Genomic DNA, 19,704 nt, shown 5'->3' with positions numbered 1-19,704 from the left:
TTATTGTCTTTATTCTATTTCTATTCTATTTCAAGCATGCGTCCCACTGTCGCCATTTTTTTCTAAACCGAATAGCTCATATTTCATTACCAGTGTCATTGAAAGCAGCACGAGAGTCAAACCGTTGACACATCCACTCTCTGCATCAAGCTAAAAAGGCTCAGCATGTCTGAGAAAGAGCTGGGGAAAAAGTGGGACCGATGTCTGGCGGACGGTGTTATTAAGCTTGGTAAATATTTCATATTTTAACGTCTAATTGTCATGAAATATTCGAGACGTGCTGGAAAAAACACAGTTGTCATTGAGTGGTCAGGAAGCTAACTCGCTAGCTATAAAGGGCAAGCCAATGTCCACCAGTCAGACGAGAGCAATGCTATTATTGTGATATTTACAAGCAAAATTAAATATATATGCACTTTTTTAAACACTAATAAAACCTTAAAGCTTTACTATCTTTGTGGGGGAAAAAATCGCAATCCCCAGGTTTGAAGCATAAATAAGCAATCGTCAACTTGAGTGAATACACGTTATTTTTATTATTTTGATTTTCATTTCATTATGGCAAAATGCCAATTCATTGTGTAAATATTATTTTATATCATTTATACTGTATATTCATATATTTTCCAGTATTATTATTTTAATGGAGATAGTTGTATAGAGCTAGCCCTCAGTCACACTTTCTCATTCAATAACATTAGGACCTTTGACTGGTTGTGTATACAATATTCCTTCTATATCATATACCTTTTATATATTTTCTATATTATTGGCTCCACTTCTTTGCTGGTTTTATTGTTACTATTATATTTGGTACATATTATATTGGTATATTTGGTTACTATTACATTGGTACTATTATCTTACGTTATATCAATTTATATTGATATATGTTTTAATTTCCTTTGTATTCAATAATAAGCAAGCATATTTGAGCCAAATTATATAAACAACAATGCCACAACACTTATTTTTGCATTAAAAACAACATAAAAGATGTCTTTGGTAGTGAATGAGTTAACAAAATATTGGTGTTCTCACATTATTAACCTGAATGAAAAGCAGTCTGCCCCTTAGACATTATAAAGGGCAGACAAATCACAGTATAGAAGTATATTGTGTATGTTAGTAATGAATGCGCACATCTTTACCTTGTTTCAGGCACGGGGCTGGGCTTAGGAATTGTCTTTTCTGTCATCTTTTTCAAACGTAAGTGGGCTTTGCTGTGGATTAAAAAAAAATTGCCTATATGCTGTATTTATATTATATTTTGACTTTTTCTTGTTTTTTTAGGGCACACATGGCCCATTACACTGGGCTCAGGAATGGGGATCGGCATGGCTTATGCTAACTGTCAGAATGACCTGAGGTTACATTACTTGCTGCATAAAAAGGTTAGTATAACACAGTTTACAACATAGCTACAGTGCTTTTTGATTTTCATGTCAAGCTGTAGTTGACCACTAGGGAGCGCAACTACACTCCAAATGGTCCGCCATCTATTTATGCATGAGAAATAATAATAATAATAACCTATTTATGCCTGGTGGGATACATGGTGGTGGTCTACAACCACACATTGCATCAGTTGTGTTTGTCCCCTTCCTGAGGTCTTATTTTTTGGGCATGTTTGTCACACTTAAATGATTTGGATCATCAAACAAATTTAAATAGTAGTCAATGAAAACACAACTGAACACTAAATGCAGTTTATAATTGAAGTTGAAACTCGCAGCAAAACAGACCATCCCACTACCACCACCATATTTTACTGTTGGTATGATATTCTTTTTCTGAAAGACATTGTTACTTTTACACCAGATGTAATTGGACATGCACATTCCAAAATGTAAAAAGAGGAATAAAAAAAAAAGAAATCAGGATGGGGGCAAACATATTTTCACACCACTGTATATAACGTGACTTTTGATGCCATTTATGTAACCAATATGTGTTTTGTCCAACAGGCTCAATAACCTCAAGGCATGGAGGGATTGTCTTTTTTTATTTTTTGAAATGCTTGGCTTGTGTGACAGTCAACATTTGCACTCGTCTCCTATTGGATGCCGATGTCCACTTGTTGGACACAGACCGTCTCCCAGTATGGATCAGTTTATGTAATAAAAGCAATACCAAAACAGCTATGGTGGTTGTCTTGTCTTGTCTTGACAAATAAATGCAAATGAATGATATCATCACAGTGGTAGCAGACCAATAAAGGAGTATTTGTCTGTCCCATACTTACCAGTGTGCTTGAACACATCATTACATGAACAATGCAGCGTTTAATTAATCCTGACGACACTAAGAAATCAGACAGCTGTGTTGTTTACTGTTCTATGCGTATTAGATGAACAAATAAGTGAGTTTAGGTTTATTTTATACTTATAAGTCAGTCAGGGAAAGGGTTTGTTCGCCCATTCCACTCAAAGTCTTCTAGACCGGTGATTCATTTTCGGCAAATATTATGTTATTGTCGAGTGGCTGTAGTGTAAAGACCGGCAGAGCACTGTAATAATCGTCCGTGTGGCAACACGTACCTGATTGCCTCGTTCCTCCAATTGACTTAGTGATGCACGTGAGGTGGTTAGCTGTGTGCGGCAAGTTTTTTCCAATGTAAAAAAACGTGCCGTGGATAAAAAAAAGGTTCGAGACCAGTGATTCCCAACCTAGTGTACAAACAAATTGCAGCGGCTAAGTGGAAAAATTGTAATTCCAAGATTAGTAATTATTCTCAGTCATTCCGTATTAAACCAGGCAATAAAATGGAACGTGTGTGCTACGACTAGATTGCACAGGGAGACAATAACCTGTGACACAGCCGCGCCAAAAATAATAACAGTTGTGGTTTTGACATGTTATTAGATTAATATTGATACTAAACTGCTGTAGTATTTGTTTTTCAAATTATAAAAGTAACTATATAAAAATGTATGAATAAGATGCTAAGATAATATGCTATTTTATGGTCCAATAATAACATTTGTTATAGTATTTTTATTTATTTATTTACATTTATTTTTTTTAAATACCTTTATTTACCCAGGCAATCAATTTAAGAACAAATGCAGCCTGAACAAAGAGCAAAAGCACTTTGATGGGAGAATATATAGTACAGTAGTATATATATAGTATAGTATTATAGTATAAATTTTAATATTATTAAAACATATTATTTATACATTGCTGCTATTCAAGTAATAATATATTTTTGACATTTTATTTTATTTTTTTAATTAATTAATTTATTTATTTGACATTTTAAACCATGGAACGTGTGTGCTATGACTAGATTGCACAGGGAGACAATAACCTGTGACACAGCCGCGCCAAAAATAATAAGTTTTCTTTTATAGTTTTTCAAACTATAAAAGTAACTATATAAAAATGTATAAATAAGCACAAAGATATTTTATTTAGGCATTTTAATATTTTTATAGCCCAATAATAACATTTGTTATAGTATTTTTTATTTATTTATTTACCTTTAAAATACCTTTATTTACCCAGGCAATCAATTTAAAAACAAATTCTTATTTACGAATGCAGCCTTAACAAAGAGCAAAAGCACTTTGACGGGAGAATATATAGTATAGTATTATAGTATATATTATAGTATAGCATTAAAACATATTTTTTATACATTGCTGCTATTCTAGTAATAATATATTTTTGACATTTTATTTTTTTTATTTTATTTTAATTTTTTTTGACATTTTAAACCAAGTAGCATCATTTTTGGTGTCTTAATTATGCTTTCAGAATAAGCATCATCATTCATAAGTGTGAAAAAGTAAAGATGAGCTACTCGTCTGAAACACCGTGACCAAACATGGACAACCAGCATCCACCCACACAAATCCCCATCATGTCCAATTAGCATGTCTTGGCTATGATGGTGCATGCTCCTGCATTAACAGCCCCTATGCTTTGACACACTCCTTCTCTCCTCCCCCGAGGATGCGCTCTGGAGTGGCCGGCACAGGGATTAACGGGAGCCGGAGGACGGGGGGCTCTTAATGCAGCGGAACAAGGACAATGATACCTGTGTGATAGCTTTTTGTGGGAAAGACTGACGTTTGTGTCGCTTGGCAGCATCTGCTGGAATAGAAAGAAGTGCAGGCAGAGCTCCAGCAGCTCTCAGTGCTGAATTGGAATCTTAAGGAATTTCCAGCTTTTCTTGCTCATCTTTTGGACTTTATAGTCTCCTTGTGTGGGAATTCTGGTTTTCATCTCCATGGATGAATAAGATTGATCCCTTCTTTTTTTCTGAAAACATCCAGAGTGGTTTACCAAGTGTTCCAAAGCTGCACCATGTCAGAGGCTGGTTCTATTGGAAGCTACAACAGCAGTTTTCCGAACACCGGCGCCTGGAACATCAACGGAAGCGGCCCCTGGTTGCTGGCCTTCCTGCTGACTGTTATTATTCTCATTACTGTGTGTGGAAATGTGTTGCTTATTGCGTTGGTGTTTGCACACCGCTCCTTACGTTGCACCTCCAATTGTTTCCTAGTGTCCTTGTTCCTGTCGGACCTCATGGTGGCGCTGGTGGTGATGCCCCCAGCCATGCTGAATGTTCTGTGCGGGGCCTGGGTGCTCTGGCCGGCCTTCTGCCCTGTTTGGCTGTGCTTCGACGTCATGTGTTGCAGCGCCTCCATTCTCAATCTGTGTGTCATTAGCTTGGATCGCTATGTCTTCATTATCTCGCCACTGCGGTACAAGCAGAGGATGACCCTCCCTCGGGCGTTGCTCCTGGTGGGTGCCGCGTGGGGGTTGGCAGCGCTGGCGTCTTTCCTGCCCATCGAGATGAAGTGGCACAGCTTGGGCAACCCAAGCGGCCAGCCGCCGACTCCCGGGGTCGGCAACGTCAGCTCAAACTCGCTGTACCCGGCGTCCTACTTCCAGGTCTCACCGCCCGGGGGACTATACTTCCAGTGCCGCCTGCAGGTCACCCTGCCCTTTGCTCTGGTGGCGTCCGTGCTCACCTTCTTCTTGCCTTCCGGTGCCATCTGCTTCACATACTGTCGGATTCTCCTGGCAGCTCGTAGACAAGCCAAGAGGGTCGCCGCCCTGAGCCATCCGCCGCACCCTCATCCTTCTCTCGGGGAACCATCCAGGCCTCCTTCACTTGGGGGTACAGCTCAGCAAGATGGAGATGACTGCAGCCACCAACAACCATCAGTGTCGCAGAATCTACCGGTAAGTACACACACTGGTTCTAGTTGTATCCATTTTCCTCCACTTATCCGGGTCCGGGTCGCGGGGGCAGCAGTCTTAGTACGGAAGCCCAGACTTCCCGGTCCCCGGCCACCTCCTCCAGCTCCACCGGGAGGACACCAAGGCGTTCCCAGAGACATAGTCCCTCCAGCGTGTCCTAGGTCTGCCCCGGGGGCCTTTTCCCGGTTGGGCATGCCCGGAACACCTCACCAGGGAGGCGTCCGGGAGGCATCCGGACTAGATGCCCGAGTCACCTCAACTGACTCCTCTCGATGTGAAAGAGAAGCGGCTCTACTCTGAGCCCCTCCCGGATGGCTGAGCCCCTCACCCTATTTCTTAGGGTGAGTCCAGCTACCCTACCTACGGAGGAAACTCATTTCAGCCGCCTGTATCCACACGGGATCTCCCCCTCGTAGACCCACCACCTACGGGGGCAAGCATAAGGGTCCGGTGCATTGTGTGTTGGGTGGTGGTCGAGGGCGGGTGCGTAGGCGACCTGGTCTTCTGCGGCCAAATCTGGTTCTTGGGACATGGAACTATAGTCACCCATGAAAACATATTGTGCTTGTGCATAAGCATCCATCCATCCATCCATCCATCCATCCATCCATCCATCCATCCATCCATTTTCCTCCGCTTATCCGGGTCCGGGTCACGGGGGCAGCAGTCTTAGTAGGGAAGCCCAGACTTCCCGATCCCCGGCCACCTCCTCCAGCTCCACCGGGAGGACACCAAGGCGTTCCCAGGTCAGCTGTGAGACATAGTCCCATGTGCATAAGCAACCAAATCCTAAGTCCAACCAGGCTTTGGGACCAATTTTGAGGGTTTTAGAAAATTCCAAGAATGTTATAACTTGTATTTTGTACAGTTGAATAGAATTCAATGCATTTTGATGATGAAGCCTTGCTCTGGTTATTATTATTATTATTATTTTTTGCCCGTAGCCGTCAGTGAACAGCGAGCGTCGCCTAGCCCACAGACAAGGTCGCAGGGCGCTGAAGGCCAGCTTGACGCTGGGAGTGCTTCTGGGACTCTTCTTCTGCACTTGGCTACCTTTTTTCATCACCAATATGGCTCAGGTTAGTATAAATGCACTGTGGGCGATTACTAAACGAATTGTGGACTGTAATACAGTAAACCTCGGATATATCGGACTCGGATATATCGGAAATTCGCTCACAACGGACAGATAAAAAAGAACCAATTTTTCTGTAATGCATTTCCAATAAAAATTCATTGCATATATCGGATTTTTTATAACGGATTTCGCCTATTTCGGACAAAATCTCCAGTACCGTTCCAATGCATTTCCATTAAATTTCCCTCGCATATATCGGATGGCCGCATCGTGGCGCTCCGATTCGCCGAATCGTGACAGGCCGCTATACGACGTCATTTGCAGCGTTTGCAGCGTTGCCTGCGCGTCCAGGTACATTGGAAACATAGTCAAGGAAGTGCCTTTTTATAACGGATAAAATCCGATTTACGCATATACCGGATATAAATCCGATATATGCGTAAAACGGACATTTTCCGGTATACGCATATAACGGATTTCGCTTATATCGGACAAAACCAGTGGGAACAATTGAATCCGATATATCCGAGGTTTACTGTATGTCGTAGCATGTCAAAAATTGTTTGCCGACTGCATAAGAAGTGTTAAAAAATCAATTATTTTGCTATAACAAAACATGGAGGATGGTAAATCAATGCCAATAACAGGAATGGGGATAATTTTGTGTCGAAACAAAATGTAAACAATATTGTGATATAATATTATCCATTCATTTCTTGGTTAGTTCATGCAAAAGAGTCGGTGGTGTCCCGGTGAGTCAGAGGTTGTTTTGTCACTTCCCTCACATGAATATGTATCTGCAACCATTACGGTGTTGAAATACACGCAACAAGTCCGCCAGCCAAGCATCCGAGCAAAAAAAAAAAAAAAAAAAAAACAACCTTGGATACCACTCTATTTTTGTACGAGCCAAGTCATAGACACAGCGATACAATGTAGATTGGCATTTTAGCTGTGACTCATTCCCCCAAAGCAAAACACTCTAAGAGTCACCACTTATGCTCCTTATTCATCTCCTTCACTTGTTGATTGTTTTTCATTTTGCAGCTCCATCTAAATTGGTAATTACACTCGTGTTTTTTTTTTTCAAGCTTACGATGCTCCAGACATTTTTTTTGTTTTACTTCCCATCTGTGCGCTCTCTCTTTCTATCTCACTTACTCGCACACACACATATACACACACACTCACACTGCATCACATAGCATACACACGCTCGACTATGCCTGCACTCGCCTTCCTTTTCACACTCAATGTGGTGTTCTATTCCACTCCCACCATCACCATCTTATCATCTTGATTGTATTGGACGTTTTCCTTTAGCAGCTGTCTCCTTTTTAAATCTAATGTTTATGCAGGTTTTATTATTATCACTGTGGTGCACACTAGCATGCATGAACTCCCATTTTCATGGAGATTACAATGTTTTGTCATTGTACTTTAAAGGGGAGCTATTATGCTTTTTTTCACTTTTCTGACCTATAAATGTAGTTAAAATGTTGTATTGTCGAGTTAAATGATGCAGAAGTTTCAGATAATGAGGTTTGCGTATTTGGAAGCGAGCACTGAAAGAAATTTGGGATGGTTAAAAAACGCTCGGTTTCAGAGGGCGTTGCAAAACTGCTCCTTTGTGATGTCACAGAGGAGGACTTTCTTATGGGCGTGGCTGTTGGCTTGAGACGCTCTCTGCCCTTCCACAAGATCTGCTGGTGTGTTTATGAAAAAAGCTTAGGCAGAAGTTATTGGAGAAAAAGAAAAACATTTTCATCTGTCAACGGCATTTTACTTGGGACTTTTTAAAAAATATCGTAAAATATGTCGGACACGTTGTGCGTCCCCGGAGGTTTGAGAAATCCACAGTGCTCACTGTGGAAAAAACGTGTAATGACAACATTTCCACTACATATGTTGTGGCAAGATTATGCCTCTGACAAAGTGTGTCCGACAATGAGTGCTCCTCCTCCGGCAGGCGAGGTGGACGCAGCTCCCTTGCGTCCCGGTTCTCCTAAGCTCCACGGCACCGGCTGTGCTTCTGATAAAGTGTGTCCGACAATGAGTGCTCCTCCTCAGGCAAGCGAGGTGGACGCAGCGCCCTTGAATGCCGGTTCTCCTAAACTCCACGGCACCAGCGGTGCTTCTGATAAAGTGTGTCCGACAATGAGTGCTCCTCCTCAGGCAAGCGAGGTGGACGCAGCGCCATCGAGTCCCGGTTCTCCTAAGCTCCACGGCACCAGTGGTGCTTCTGATAGAGTGTGCCCGACAATGAGTGCTCCTCCTCAGGCAGGCGAGGTGGACGCAGTGCCCTTGGGTCCCGGTTCTTCTAAGCTCCATGGCACCAGCTGTGCTTCTGATAAAGTGTATCCGACAATGAGTGCTCCTCCTCCAACAGGCGAGGTGGAGATATATCTAGTGGAGATCCATGTGGCGCATTCTTAGCAGAAGAATAAATATTACTAATAAATAAATATGACAAAGACATTTAGAATTTAAAATGCAGTATTTAACTGTATCCCTTCAGGCAGTGTGCGAGTGCATCCCCCTGGCGCTCTTCGACGCCATCACGTGGCTGGGCTACTGCAACAGCACCATGAATCCCATCATCTACCCACTCTTCATGAGGGACTTCAAGCAAGCGTTGGGGAAACTCTTACCCTGCTCCGCCTCCTTACGTTCACCCAGGCAACCCTCACCGGCGCTATCATTGTCCCTGCGAAACTCAGGAGAACCCAACATCTGCAGTGAACCCCAGTCACCGCTGGCTTCGGACACGACGCCGTTGCCGGTCACTGCTACGGATGCAGTGAATTTGTTGGACGCCGAGCATGCTGGGATAAACCTGCCTCTTCTTCTACCCAATCAGGTGGTCACACTGGACTGAAGTGTCACTGACCAAATAGATGAAAAAATGTGAAGTCAATTCCAGGTAATATGGTGGAGGTTCGGTGCCACGGGTCAATTCCTATGGGTTTATGTTCATTATTCAGTGCTGTTTTGTTGTGTTACTCTTACCCACTCTGTTGACCTTTCAGATGCTAACTCCTGAGCTGGGCGGAGCTAATGGATCCCTTCACTGCTCCTCATTAGCGCCCTTCATTGTCCTCTCAACTGCAGTTTGCTGGCGCTGGATTATTCGGTACCCGTGCTACACATTTTTGTTTTGCCCAGTAGCCCGTCCAGCTCCCCCGGTAGCATCCTTTGTTTGTAATTTTGGTCCATGGTTCCTCCCTCGTTTTGGCACCTCTGTTACTGTTTTTTTTCCCTCTGGTTGTCCTTCTCCATTAAAACTGTTTTGAACTGCCATCCACATTGCTCACACATAATCCAGCGATCACATGGATCCCGCAGAACAGGACATGGTTCAGTTTGCCCTCAAACCCCAAGTCCAGGTGCTCTCTGGCCATGAGCAGACTCTGGAGGATCTGGAGAATGCATGCCCGCATGACAGCGATACACAAACACCAGACTTGATTGCAGTCTTTTATTACCGATTTGAAGGATCCATAGCAAAAATCCCACATGATACTATTGTAGCTGTTACCGGTGCCATACTGAAACTCAACTCTGACATCACTTCCTGTTCACCTATCGCTCTGCTAGGGAGCTTATATGTCTTATTTATACTTCTATTTGTACTATATTGACTGATACGAGTGTAAAGGGGACTGTTGGGGTGCTATTTCATGTCTAGAAGGCTCTAATAATGTTATTTAGAAGACAGGAAACAAGTTTTTTATGCTCTAACTATGAAAATATTCCACTTATGAAGAAGGAATCCTACTTTAATACAGTAAACCTCGGATATATCGGACTCGGATATATCGGAAATTCGCTCACAACGGACAGATAAAAAAGAACCAATTTTTCTGTAATGCATTTCCAATAAAAATTCATTGCATATATCGGATTTTTTATAACGGATTTAGTCTATTTCGGACAAAATCTCCAGTCCCGTTCCAATGCATTTCCATTAAATTTCCCTCGCATATATCGGATGGCCGCATCGTGGCGCTCCGATTCGCCGAATCGTGACAGGTCGCTATACGACGTCATTTGCAGCGTTTGCAGCGTTGCCTGCGCGTCCAGGTACATTGGAAACATAGTCAAGGAAGTGCCTTTTTATAACGTATAAAATCCGATTTACGCATATACTGGATATAAATCCGATATATGCGTAAACATTTTCCGGTATACGCATATAACGGATTTCGCTTATATCGGACAAAACCAGTGGGAACAATTGAATTCAATATATCCGAGGTTTACTGTAGTGAATTCTGATTAGTCTACAAACTATACGGGCATAGCAGTTGTGTCTCCCCCATTTTCTTTGGTTCCACTTGCACCCTGAGTCCTGCATGTCGATCTGCATTCATCCTTGAGTCCCTTAAAAATGCAGTCCTACTCAATTGTAAGGAGACCAGGCTCTTAAAATTCATATCTTCTCCAACAAATGTTGGATACTAAAAAAAAAAACGAAATAGGTCCAATTACAGCCTCCTTACACGTTTGCCCCCCCGTGGTCTGTAGTCCAGTGTGCATCATCATCATCCCAGCTCCATGACACAGCGTCATTATCAGCCTCTTCACTATCATTAAAAGCAGCAGGTCCACAGTTAGCAGTGCTCTCCTGTGATGACAGCGCTCTATTGTTCTTGGCTTTATGTGGACACCTGGACTCATCACTGTGAAGAGAGTCCAACAGGTCTGAGATATCGGGAATGTCCCAGCCGTCGCCTGTCGCCGCTGTCTCCTCATCGACACACTCGGGTGTCAGATTTCGGGTTTGGTCAGAAGGGTCCACGGTGGCCTCTGTAATGGTTACAGTTTGAGGAAGTTCAAAGGAGGCTCCGGGGACCTCCTTGGTGGGAACGCCTACTGCCACCAAGATGGTGTCCATTTGATGCATATAATCTAAGTGACCTTTTACCTGGTGAACAGAAATGTCCTTTTAATGCAGTGATGAGTCAGTTTTACATTCGAAAAATCTGGCATAACACCGCCAACAGGTGGTACCAACAGGTGGTACCAACAGGTACCTCCCACGGATGAGAATAGGAATGACTGTTTTCATAACCTGGCCAGTACAAAAGAATTAATAAGCCTTTGTAAATTACTCACAGAAAGTCTGTTTTTAAAGGGGTACACCCTGGACTGGTGGCCAGCCAATCACAGGGCACATATACATAGACAAACAACCATTCACACTCACATTCATACCTATGGACAGTTTCATTCATTCATTCATTTTCTACAGATTTTTCCTCACGAGGGTCGCGGGGGGTGCTGGAGCCTATCCCAGCTGTCTTCGGGTGGGAGGCGGGGTGGACAATTTGGTGTCGCTAATAAAACTAGCATGTGGGAGGAAACCGGAGTACCCGGAGAAAACCCACGCATGCACGGGGAGAACATGCAAACTCCACACAGAGATGGCCGAGTGTGGAATTGAACCTGGGTCTCCTAGCTGTGAGGTCTGCGCGCGAACATTAATGTCCTACATATGACATTAATTCATTCATTCATTCATTTTCTACCGCTTTTCCTCACGAGAGTCGCAGGGGGTGCTGGAGCCTATCCCAGCTGTCTTCGGGCAAGAGGGGCAGGGTACACCCCGGAGCGGTCGCCAGCCAATCACAGGGCACATATAGACAAACAACCATTTACACTCACATTCATACCTATGGACAATTTGGAGTCGCCAATTAACCTAGCATGTTTTTGGAATGTGGGAGGAAACCGGAGTACCCGGAGAAAACCCACGCATGCACGGGGAGAACATGCAAACTCCACACAGAGATGTCCGAGGGTGGAATCGAACTCGAGTCTCCTCGCTGTGAGGCCTGTGTGCTAACCACTCGTCCACTGTACAGCCCACCATCACAAATGAATATTTAAAATGTCTGGGGTCAAGGCTCCATTCATTACAGACACAATTCCTTCCAAGAGTCTCTTCATTTGCAGACTGATGGATGTGATATTTTACACTTGAACTATCAAGTGTCGCCATGCACTCGGTGGAAGAAGAAAAAAACAAAAAAAACACGATAAGAACACTTCAGTGGCTGTTTTAAAATGAAAGCTGTGACTCACCACAGACGAGAGGTCTACATTGATAACACGGCGATCGGTGATGCTGATTGGCTGTAGCCCGGCAACGCACAGCTGTGCAGCTGAGCTCCTGTACAAGAATCCCAGGAGCCAATCCCCTCTGACACGCGGACAAGGACAAGAAAGAAATGTGAGCGGGCCATAATTTAATCAAGTAAACAACCAAAAAAACACTGATACTGTAAAATGTGAATATTCCTATACCTGCAGTACCCGTTGACTATTTTTCCAGCCACCACCCGTGTAATTCTCTCCCACGCCTTCTCCGAGCCGTCCACGGGGGCCCCCAGCAGGACCACATCCTCCACGACGCCTTCGCTGCCTGCCAAACCCACAAAAGTGCCACTAGTGAGTAGGTTTCACACAATGGGAAAAGGGGGCATACATTTGATGTTCATACCTTGATCATTGGCAAGCTCCTGAAGACAGAAGTAGATGACTCTGGCCCCGAGACTGAAACCAATCAGACTGACAGGCCGCTTCCCCTTTAAATACACAAGGCACTTCATTACTTCATTTTTGGGGGTGTAAACGTTCATTCATAAGCAGGGTTGCTATAAGTCTATCTTTGGAGAACATAATACAACCGAGTCCTGCCTAGTCTCTGAAAAACTGACTTTCTAGAGCAGTGATTCCCAAAGTGTGGGCCGCGGCCCCCTGGTGGGCCATGAGAGGTCATTAAAAATATGATTCATTTTTGCAAATATTATTTTTTAAATTAGATTTATTGTAAAACACTTATTGCACGATTAAAAAAATGTTTATATGCCTAAGTAATAACCCATTGAGGGTTATTGACCTGTCACAATATATTAGGAACCTTATATAGATTATGATTGGAATGTAGCTCTCATGCCAGTCATCATGCCAGTCTTGGATGCAGTTATGAAAAGTATGATAATTAATTCTGTCTTGTGTGTGCACCAAAAATTAAAAGTTTGGGCTTCCTTTATCCCCCGGCTTTTATTTCAATCCTGAATCTTATAATAATAATAATAATATGAAGAAGAAGAATATATTATTCTATATTATATTATATCTAATATTATTATTATATATTAATAATAATATATAATTATATTATATAATTGTATTATTATTATATAATAATTATATTATATTATTATTATATAATAATATACATTATTATTATTATATAATAAAGTAATAAAATAATTACTTTACTAAAATAATAGTATTACTAAATTACTAAAATAATAAGAAATGCTGCGTTCTCAGAGCACTTAACTTAATAATAATAATTATTATTATTATTACTATTGTTATTATTATATAATAATATTTTTATATAATAACAATAATAATAATAATTGCTATAATTTTATAATAATATATTATTATAATTATATAATAATATATTATTATAATTATATAATAATAATGATTATTATTATTATTATATAAAATATATTATTATATAATAATATATTGTATAATAATAATAATGATAATTTGTATTATTATTATTAAGTTAAGTGCTCTGAGAACGCAGCATTTCGTCAATTTACTGTTCATACTGTTTATAGGACAAAGGTGGGCCACGGACATTTTTTTGATTTTCAAGTGGCCCCCGAGTTAGTCAAGTTTGGGAACCCCTGTTCTAGAGCATAATTTGTACAATTTTCGTCCCTCCCCAATCTTTGTTTTCGATTTTGATTCCTGCCACACACTATGAAAATCCTTATTATAATGGGATGCTAAACCAACAGTTATGACAGCTGACAAGAAGCATTCTTACCTGCCGTCTGCTCCTCAGAACCTGAGCCAGGTGCTTCCCCACCTCGGCGGAGCGGTTCAGGCACACACACCAGGGATGGTCAATGACACTAGCAGCAGCCAGCAAGGAGGCGGGCCAAGTCAGAGCTGTCACAATACCTGGAGACAGCCATGATGTGTCAAATAAGTTTTAAACAGATCCAGATGTTTCAGGTGTCTTCCTCCAACCTGAGAGCACGGTGTACTTCAGGGCCTCCTGAGCCACCATGCTGACCAGTCCGTCCAAAAGCGAGGTCATAGCCGAGCCCAGATCCCTGAGGAAACGTGACTCCCACACCAGGCAGTACTGCTCACCGCAATCTCCGAGGCTGCACCACGGGGCCTGGAAGGAGCCTAGCGGGGAGCGATTAGCAGTTCCAAATTAAAGGGGAACTATTTTTCCACTTTTGTGAGTTTTGACACCCCTACAGAGTTTTTTTTTTACACAAATCTGCTCCAAAAGGTTTAGTCATTTTGATGTGAGCTTGTAGGTCTGATTTTATTCACCTTGGGAGTTGAATTACACCCTGGGGAGCGCCAGAGAACACCAAGGAGGGGTGCAAATGTATTTTTTTTACTACATCTAAATATTCAAAATGCATATAGTAGGGAGGACTAATTTGAACAGCATTTCCATGTTGAGTCATTTCCATGTTAAGTACACCTAGTAGTAGTAGTTCATGGCTTAAAAATTCTCAAACTTTAAATGTAACTGATATTGCTGCACGGTGGTTTAGTGGTTAGCGTGCAGGCTTCACAGCTAGGAGACCCGAGTTCAATTCCACCCTCGGCCATCTCTGTGTGGAGTTTGCATGTTCTCCCTGTGCTTGCGTGGATTTTCTCCGGGTACTCCGGTTTCCTCCCACATTCCAAAAACACGCTAGGTTAATTGGCGACACTCCAAATTGTCCATAAGGCTGCACGGCGGTCGAGTGGTTAGCGCGCAGACCTCACAGCTCGGAGACCTGGGTTCAATTCCACCCTCGGCCATCTCTGTGTGGAGATTGCATGTTCTTCACCGGTGCGTGTGTGGGTTTTCTCCGGGTACTCCGGTTTCCTCCCACATTCCAAAAACATGCTAGGTTAATTGGCAACACCAAATTGTCCACCTCGCCCGAAGACAGCTGGGATAGGCTCCAGCACCCCCCGCAACCCTCGTGAGGAAAAAGCAGTAGAAAATGAATGAATGAATGAAATTGTCTATAGGTATGAATGTGAGTGTGAATGGTTGTTTGTCTATGTGCCCTGTGATTGGCTGGCGACCAGACCGAGGTGTACCTCGCCTCTCACCCGAAGACAGCTGGGATAGCACCACTCCAGCACCCCCCGCAAGGATAAGCAGTAGAAAATGAATGAATGCTATTGCTAATTACTAAATTAGTGTTGATCTACTACTATAAATCATACAGCTACAGACACTTACTGTATTTTCCACTGCATAGCCACCCTGTCACTGCTATAGTGACGTGAAGACGCTTTCCAGAACTCAGTGGCAGGAATTCAAACTCCTCTATTTCCCCCACACACTTATTCATCTTATAACCTGATGAGGAAACAAAAAAATGTAATAAAAGGTTGCAGAATGAGACATTACGATTTTTTTTTTTTTTTTTTGCACGTACCGGTCAGTCCTGCCCCGGCTGCTCCAAACAGGGAGGCCATGATTGCGATGCCAGTGGCTGAACCCAGAGCTGCAGCCCCTCCGGCCCCGAGCACAGCACCGGCTCCTGCTGCCACCAAGGGGGCTGCCAGCCCGCCAGTAACACCTGAGAGAGAACATGATGGTCAGGATAATTAGTCAATTCAAAGTAGTTTTCAATACTTAGGAAATTGTGTACTTATATGTGCATATATGAGTATCAAGTATATAACAAGGCTTCAATCTGTGCAAATACAGTTTATAATGTACTGATGCAGGTTTTTTGTAAGATCTCTGAGGGGAACAAAATTGGAAATGGACGACTCAAAGTGTCCACATGGATGAATGTGATAGACAACGACTGTTTCCTGTGATTGACAGGTTAATCTCCCCATACACTGGATTAATAGCATACAAAATGGATGTATGAATACATAATCACCAATCACAGTCCCTCCACCAACTGTTGCTAGTCCAATAAGGAGATACCGCCGTAATTTTCGTCTTCTTTCTCTCCTTAGTCGCCGCAAACACTCCTCCCTGGTAAACAATAGTTCCATTCATCACTAATGCAAAAAAAAACCCCACATATTTTATAGCACTTTAACAGGATCCGTATCTTAAAATCGACTTACTCGGTCTCCTCTCCGCCTTCCCTCAGCCTCTCTCCAAGGGTTTCCTCAAACTCTTCCAACTGTCGCACAGACACTCGAAGCAGGCAGCACATGTGACGAATAATCACCCTCGCTCTGGCGTCATAGTGACCTGAGAGAACCAGTTAGAAAAATATATACAGTGTGTCAGGAGTCATAGATTACATTGCTGCGATGCATGTAATTCTATGGGAGAAATGCATGCCGAACATGATCTCTTCTATTGTGGAATTGCATCGTCACCTCTTTTAAAAAAACATAAAAAACTTATAAATACATCTTTGGGAGCTAGTATTTGTCAGGTTGAAAAAATAAAAAACATAAATATGTCTTTGGTAGCAAATTAGTTAATAATGCTTAACTTCACTTCAATTGTATTACTGCTAAGTTGTTATAGTATTTGATCTGGTAAAACATTACCTACACAATTAATAATGGTTTTATGATGGTGACAGATTGTCCCAGGAATTAATAATTTATATTTAGATTCAGTTTTCTCCGGGTACTCCGGTTTCCTCCCACATTCCAAAAACATGCTAGGTTAATTGGCGACTCCAAATTGTCCATAGGTATGAATGTGAGTGTGAATGGTTGTTTGTCTATATGTGCCCTGTGATTGGCTGGCCACCAGTCCTCTCGCCCAAAGACAGCTGGGATAGGCTCCAGCACCCCCGCGACCCTCTTGCGGAAAAAGCGGTAGAAAATTAATGAATATTTAGATTCTTTTGTATGGAAAAACGGTTTATCAACCAGTGCTTGACTTGTGTTGTAACTTCAAAGTTCAACTGTATTATCTTTGAATCTTATGTTTTTTTACAAAATTCTACAAAATTCTCACAAGTCTATCAGTAAGGTTTCTTACCATCTTTGACAGAGAAAGATACCAGGTCCTGCAATTCAGAAAAAAAATGTTTAAAGATAGAAACAATGCATCTAGTCTATTAAAACATGAATTCAATACTGGGGACTCATTTATTTACTTTATTTACTTTGTTTACTTCTCAACATTTTATCCAAGTGGAGATTGAGGGACTATCCACACGGAAACATTTTCAAGTATTTTATTGTTTCACCCTCTTATCCACAACAAAAGATCTTATTAACATTATTTATCAACATTTTATCTGAGGCGGAGATTGATGGTGGCAAGATGGAGTGGATGAAGTGGATCCAGCAATGTGGAGACTCTGGAGCATAATCTAATTGTGTTTCATATTACAGTAATACCTGTATAATGGGGAAGGCGCCTGCAGCCATCAGAGGTTCAGCCTGCAGGATAGACATGAAGGTGTCCGAGCCCTCAAAGCCCACGCCTGACAGGAAGGCACCCATAACAGGCATCACAGACTCATCCAGGTCGAGCCAGCGAACCAAGCCTTGCAGGTATTGGCCCCGGAATGCACTAATATGGAAAAGCACAATGTTTTGTTTTGTTTTGTTTTTTTGGGGGGGGGGTATGGACTTTAGGCTTTATGACAGTTATTTTTTTGCATAGGCTGTAGCATCATGGTTTAGCTGGGGGTAATATGCAAAACATTCAGTTCCTATTGGAGCATTAAGTTATAACGTTTCACTAAAGTATTTCTAATTATACTGTCAATCAAAATACATACAATTCAATCCAATTGAATGCCATTCTAATTAGTCTTCAAAGCAATAATGTCAGAGAAAACTCTAGTATTTGTCCTCATTTTATTGTGTAGTTTCTAACAGCATCATTGGGACATTTGTCCTCCTCAGCCTTGGATTACCTGTTTTCTTTACCAGTAAACAACTGTCCCAGAGAGACGCCACACAGTCCGGCATAGGCAAATCGTCCCGGTTCACTCATTTGTCTGCTGATAATTTCCTCAGGGCTTTGGTCACAGGGGCCATTTTGTGTTGTTTCTGCCCCACCTGGATCTGCGCGGGTAAATAGGGAGGCATAATTATTGACCACAATGCCTTTCAGGCACTTATACAAACATTTATTATATTTTGTGGGTTATACACACAGGCCGAATTCATTAGAAGACTACAATTAATAATTTACGATGTGTCAATAACTTTAAAATGTCTTAGTTGCACTTAATAAACAATGCAACACTGGATTTACCCGTTTTTTATTGAGGTTTTGTTATACTGTCAATTCAACTAAAATAGCTTCAATGAACGAGGAGCTGACGTGAATTGTTCTGAATTTGGAAGCTACTGAAAATGGTTTTAAAGAAGGTTTCACGTTCTGGCTATAAATATAATAAAAAAGGAGTGTAAATATAACGCCTTATTTACATGAACAAGTCCATACCGTTAGCCCAGTCTCGACAGCGTATCAATGCAAGTGGTTCGAGCAGTAAGTTTTCATAACATCGATAGCTTAATAACGTGCTCTACTCTTATAATAAAGAAATAAACAGGATATTTTACATACCGGGGGTAAAGTTTGTGGTCGAGTTGCTTTGCTTTTCCTCCATTAGCCAAGATGTCACAACTTACGGCACTAAACTTTTGTTGCATTCACGTCTTCCCACCAAAGCTGGGACAAGTGAAGACTCTCTCACTCACCCATTCCACACAACGTATCTCGTAGAAGAAAATGTTCAGATACACACCTCCAGGAAAATTATTTACTTAAACGGAGATTTATTTATTGCGGAAACATATATGTTTTCTTTATTCCTGATTCCAAGCTGTTCAAATTGGGAATATTCTTAACAACGTTTATTTTGAAGGCATCGTGCTTGGGGAAGTTTATATGTGACGTAGCGTACACGTGGCCTAAAATGGGGCGTGGCTTTTCAAAAAGTGAGGAAAAAAGGAGAAAAATACTATTATACTATTACTATTATACTACAAATAATGTCGACATACATTTTTATTATTACATTTTATGTCTTTATAATTTATTGTATGTATTATATTTATTGGAATCACACTCAACGTTAAAGTGGAAAAACGCAGTACAGTACAGTATACAGTATACAGTATTATGATCAATGGATCATAATACTGTTTTACTGAAATGGAAAATCTAATCTGTAGTTATAATTTACTAAAGACACTGCTCTGAATGTATTACACGTTATGTGCAAATGAGTTGTTGTTGTGTCAATTGTTGTTGTTATTGTTGTCCAGTAGGGGGCAGCCTCAACCTGTACATAAACTCTAGTCATTTTTGCACTCAGTTTCCTCCCACATTCCAAAAAACATGCAACTCCAAATTGTCCATATAGATATGAATGCTACCAGTCCAGGGT

General features: G+C 41.7%; 3 protein-coding genes across 3 annotated transcripts; 2 read left to right on the top strand and 1 right to left on the bottom strand.

Annotated features, from left to right (window-relative positions):
• Nucleotides 1-86: 86 nt before the first annotated feature.
• On the top strand, nt 87-2,142 carry micos10 (mitochondrial contact site and cristae organizing system subunit 10). The gene is made up of 4 exons (XM_058085445.1): nt 87-229; nt 1,162-1,209; nt 1,294-1,394; nt 1,968-2,142. Exons 1-4 carry the CDS (start codon nt 166-168, stop codon nt 1,974-1,976), a joined length of 222 nt encoding a protein of 73 aa, XP_057941428.1. The 5' UTR covers nt 87-165; the 3' UTR covers nt 1,977-2,142.
• Nucleotides 2,143-4,251: 2,109 nt separating this feature from the next.
• htr6 (5-hydroxytryptamine (serotonin) receptor 6) lies at nt 4,252-9,173 on the top strand. Its single transcript, XM_058085446.1, has 3 exons — nt 4,252-5,199; nt 6,162-6,296; nt 8,814-9,173. Exons 1-3 carry the CDS (start codon nt 4,315-4,317, stop codon nt 9,171-9,173), a joined length of 1,380 nt encoding a protein of 459 aa, XP_057941429.1. The 5' UTR covers nt 4,252-4,314.
• tmco4 (transmembrane and coiled-coil domains 4) lies at nt 8,377-19,040 on the bottom strand. Its single transcript, XM_058085444.1, has 14 exons — nt 18,879-19,040; nt 18,220-18,370; nt 17,696-17,870; nt 17,331-17,358; nt 16,451-16,580; nt 16,258-16,355; nt 15,799-15,942; nt 15,600-15,719; nt 14,366-14,530; nt 14,160-14,296; nt 12,801-12,885; nt 12,605-12,722; nt 12,383-12,500; nt 8,377-11,222 (listed from the first exon to the last, which is right to left on the bottom strand). Exons 1-14 carry the CDS (start codon nt 18,919-18,921, stop codon nt 10,794-10,796), a joined length of 1,941 nt encoding a protein of 646 aa, XP_057941427.1. The 5' UTR covers nt 18,922-19,040; the 3' UTR covers nt 8,377-10,793.
• Nucleotides 19,041-19,704: the final 664 nt, after the last annotated feature.

Source organism: Doryrhamphus excisus, chromosome 10 (genome assembly GCF_030265055.1).
Source record: "Doryrhamphus excisus isolate RoL2022-K1 chromosome 10, RoL_Dexc_1.0, whole genome shotgun sequence".
Classification (NCBI taxonomy): domain Eukaryota; kingdom Metazoa; phylum Chordata; class Actinopteri; order Syngnathiformes; family Syngnathidae; genus Doryrhamphus; species Doryrhamphus excisus.
This window is presented reverse-complemented; position numbering and strand designations above follow the sequence as displayed.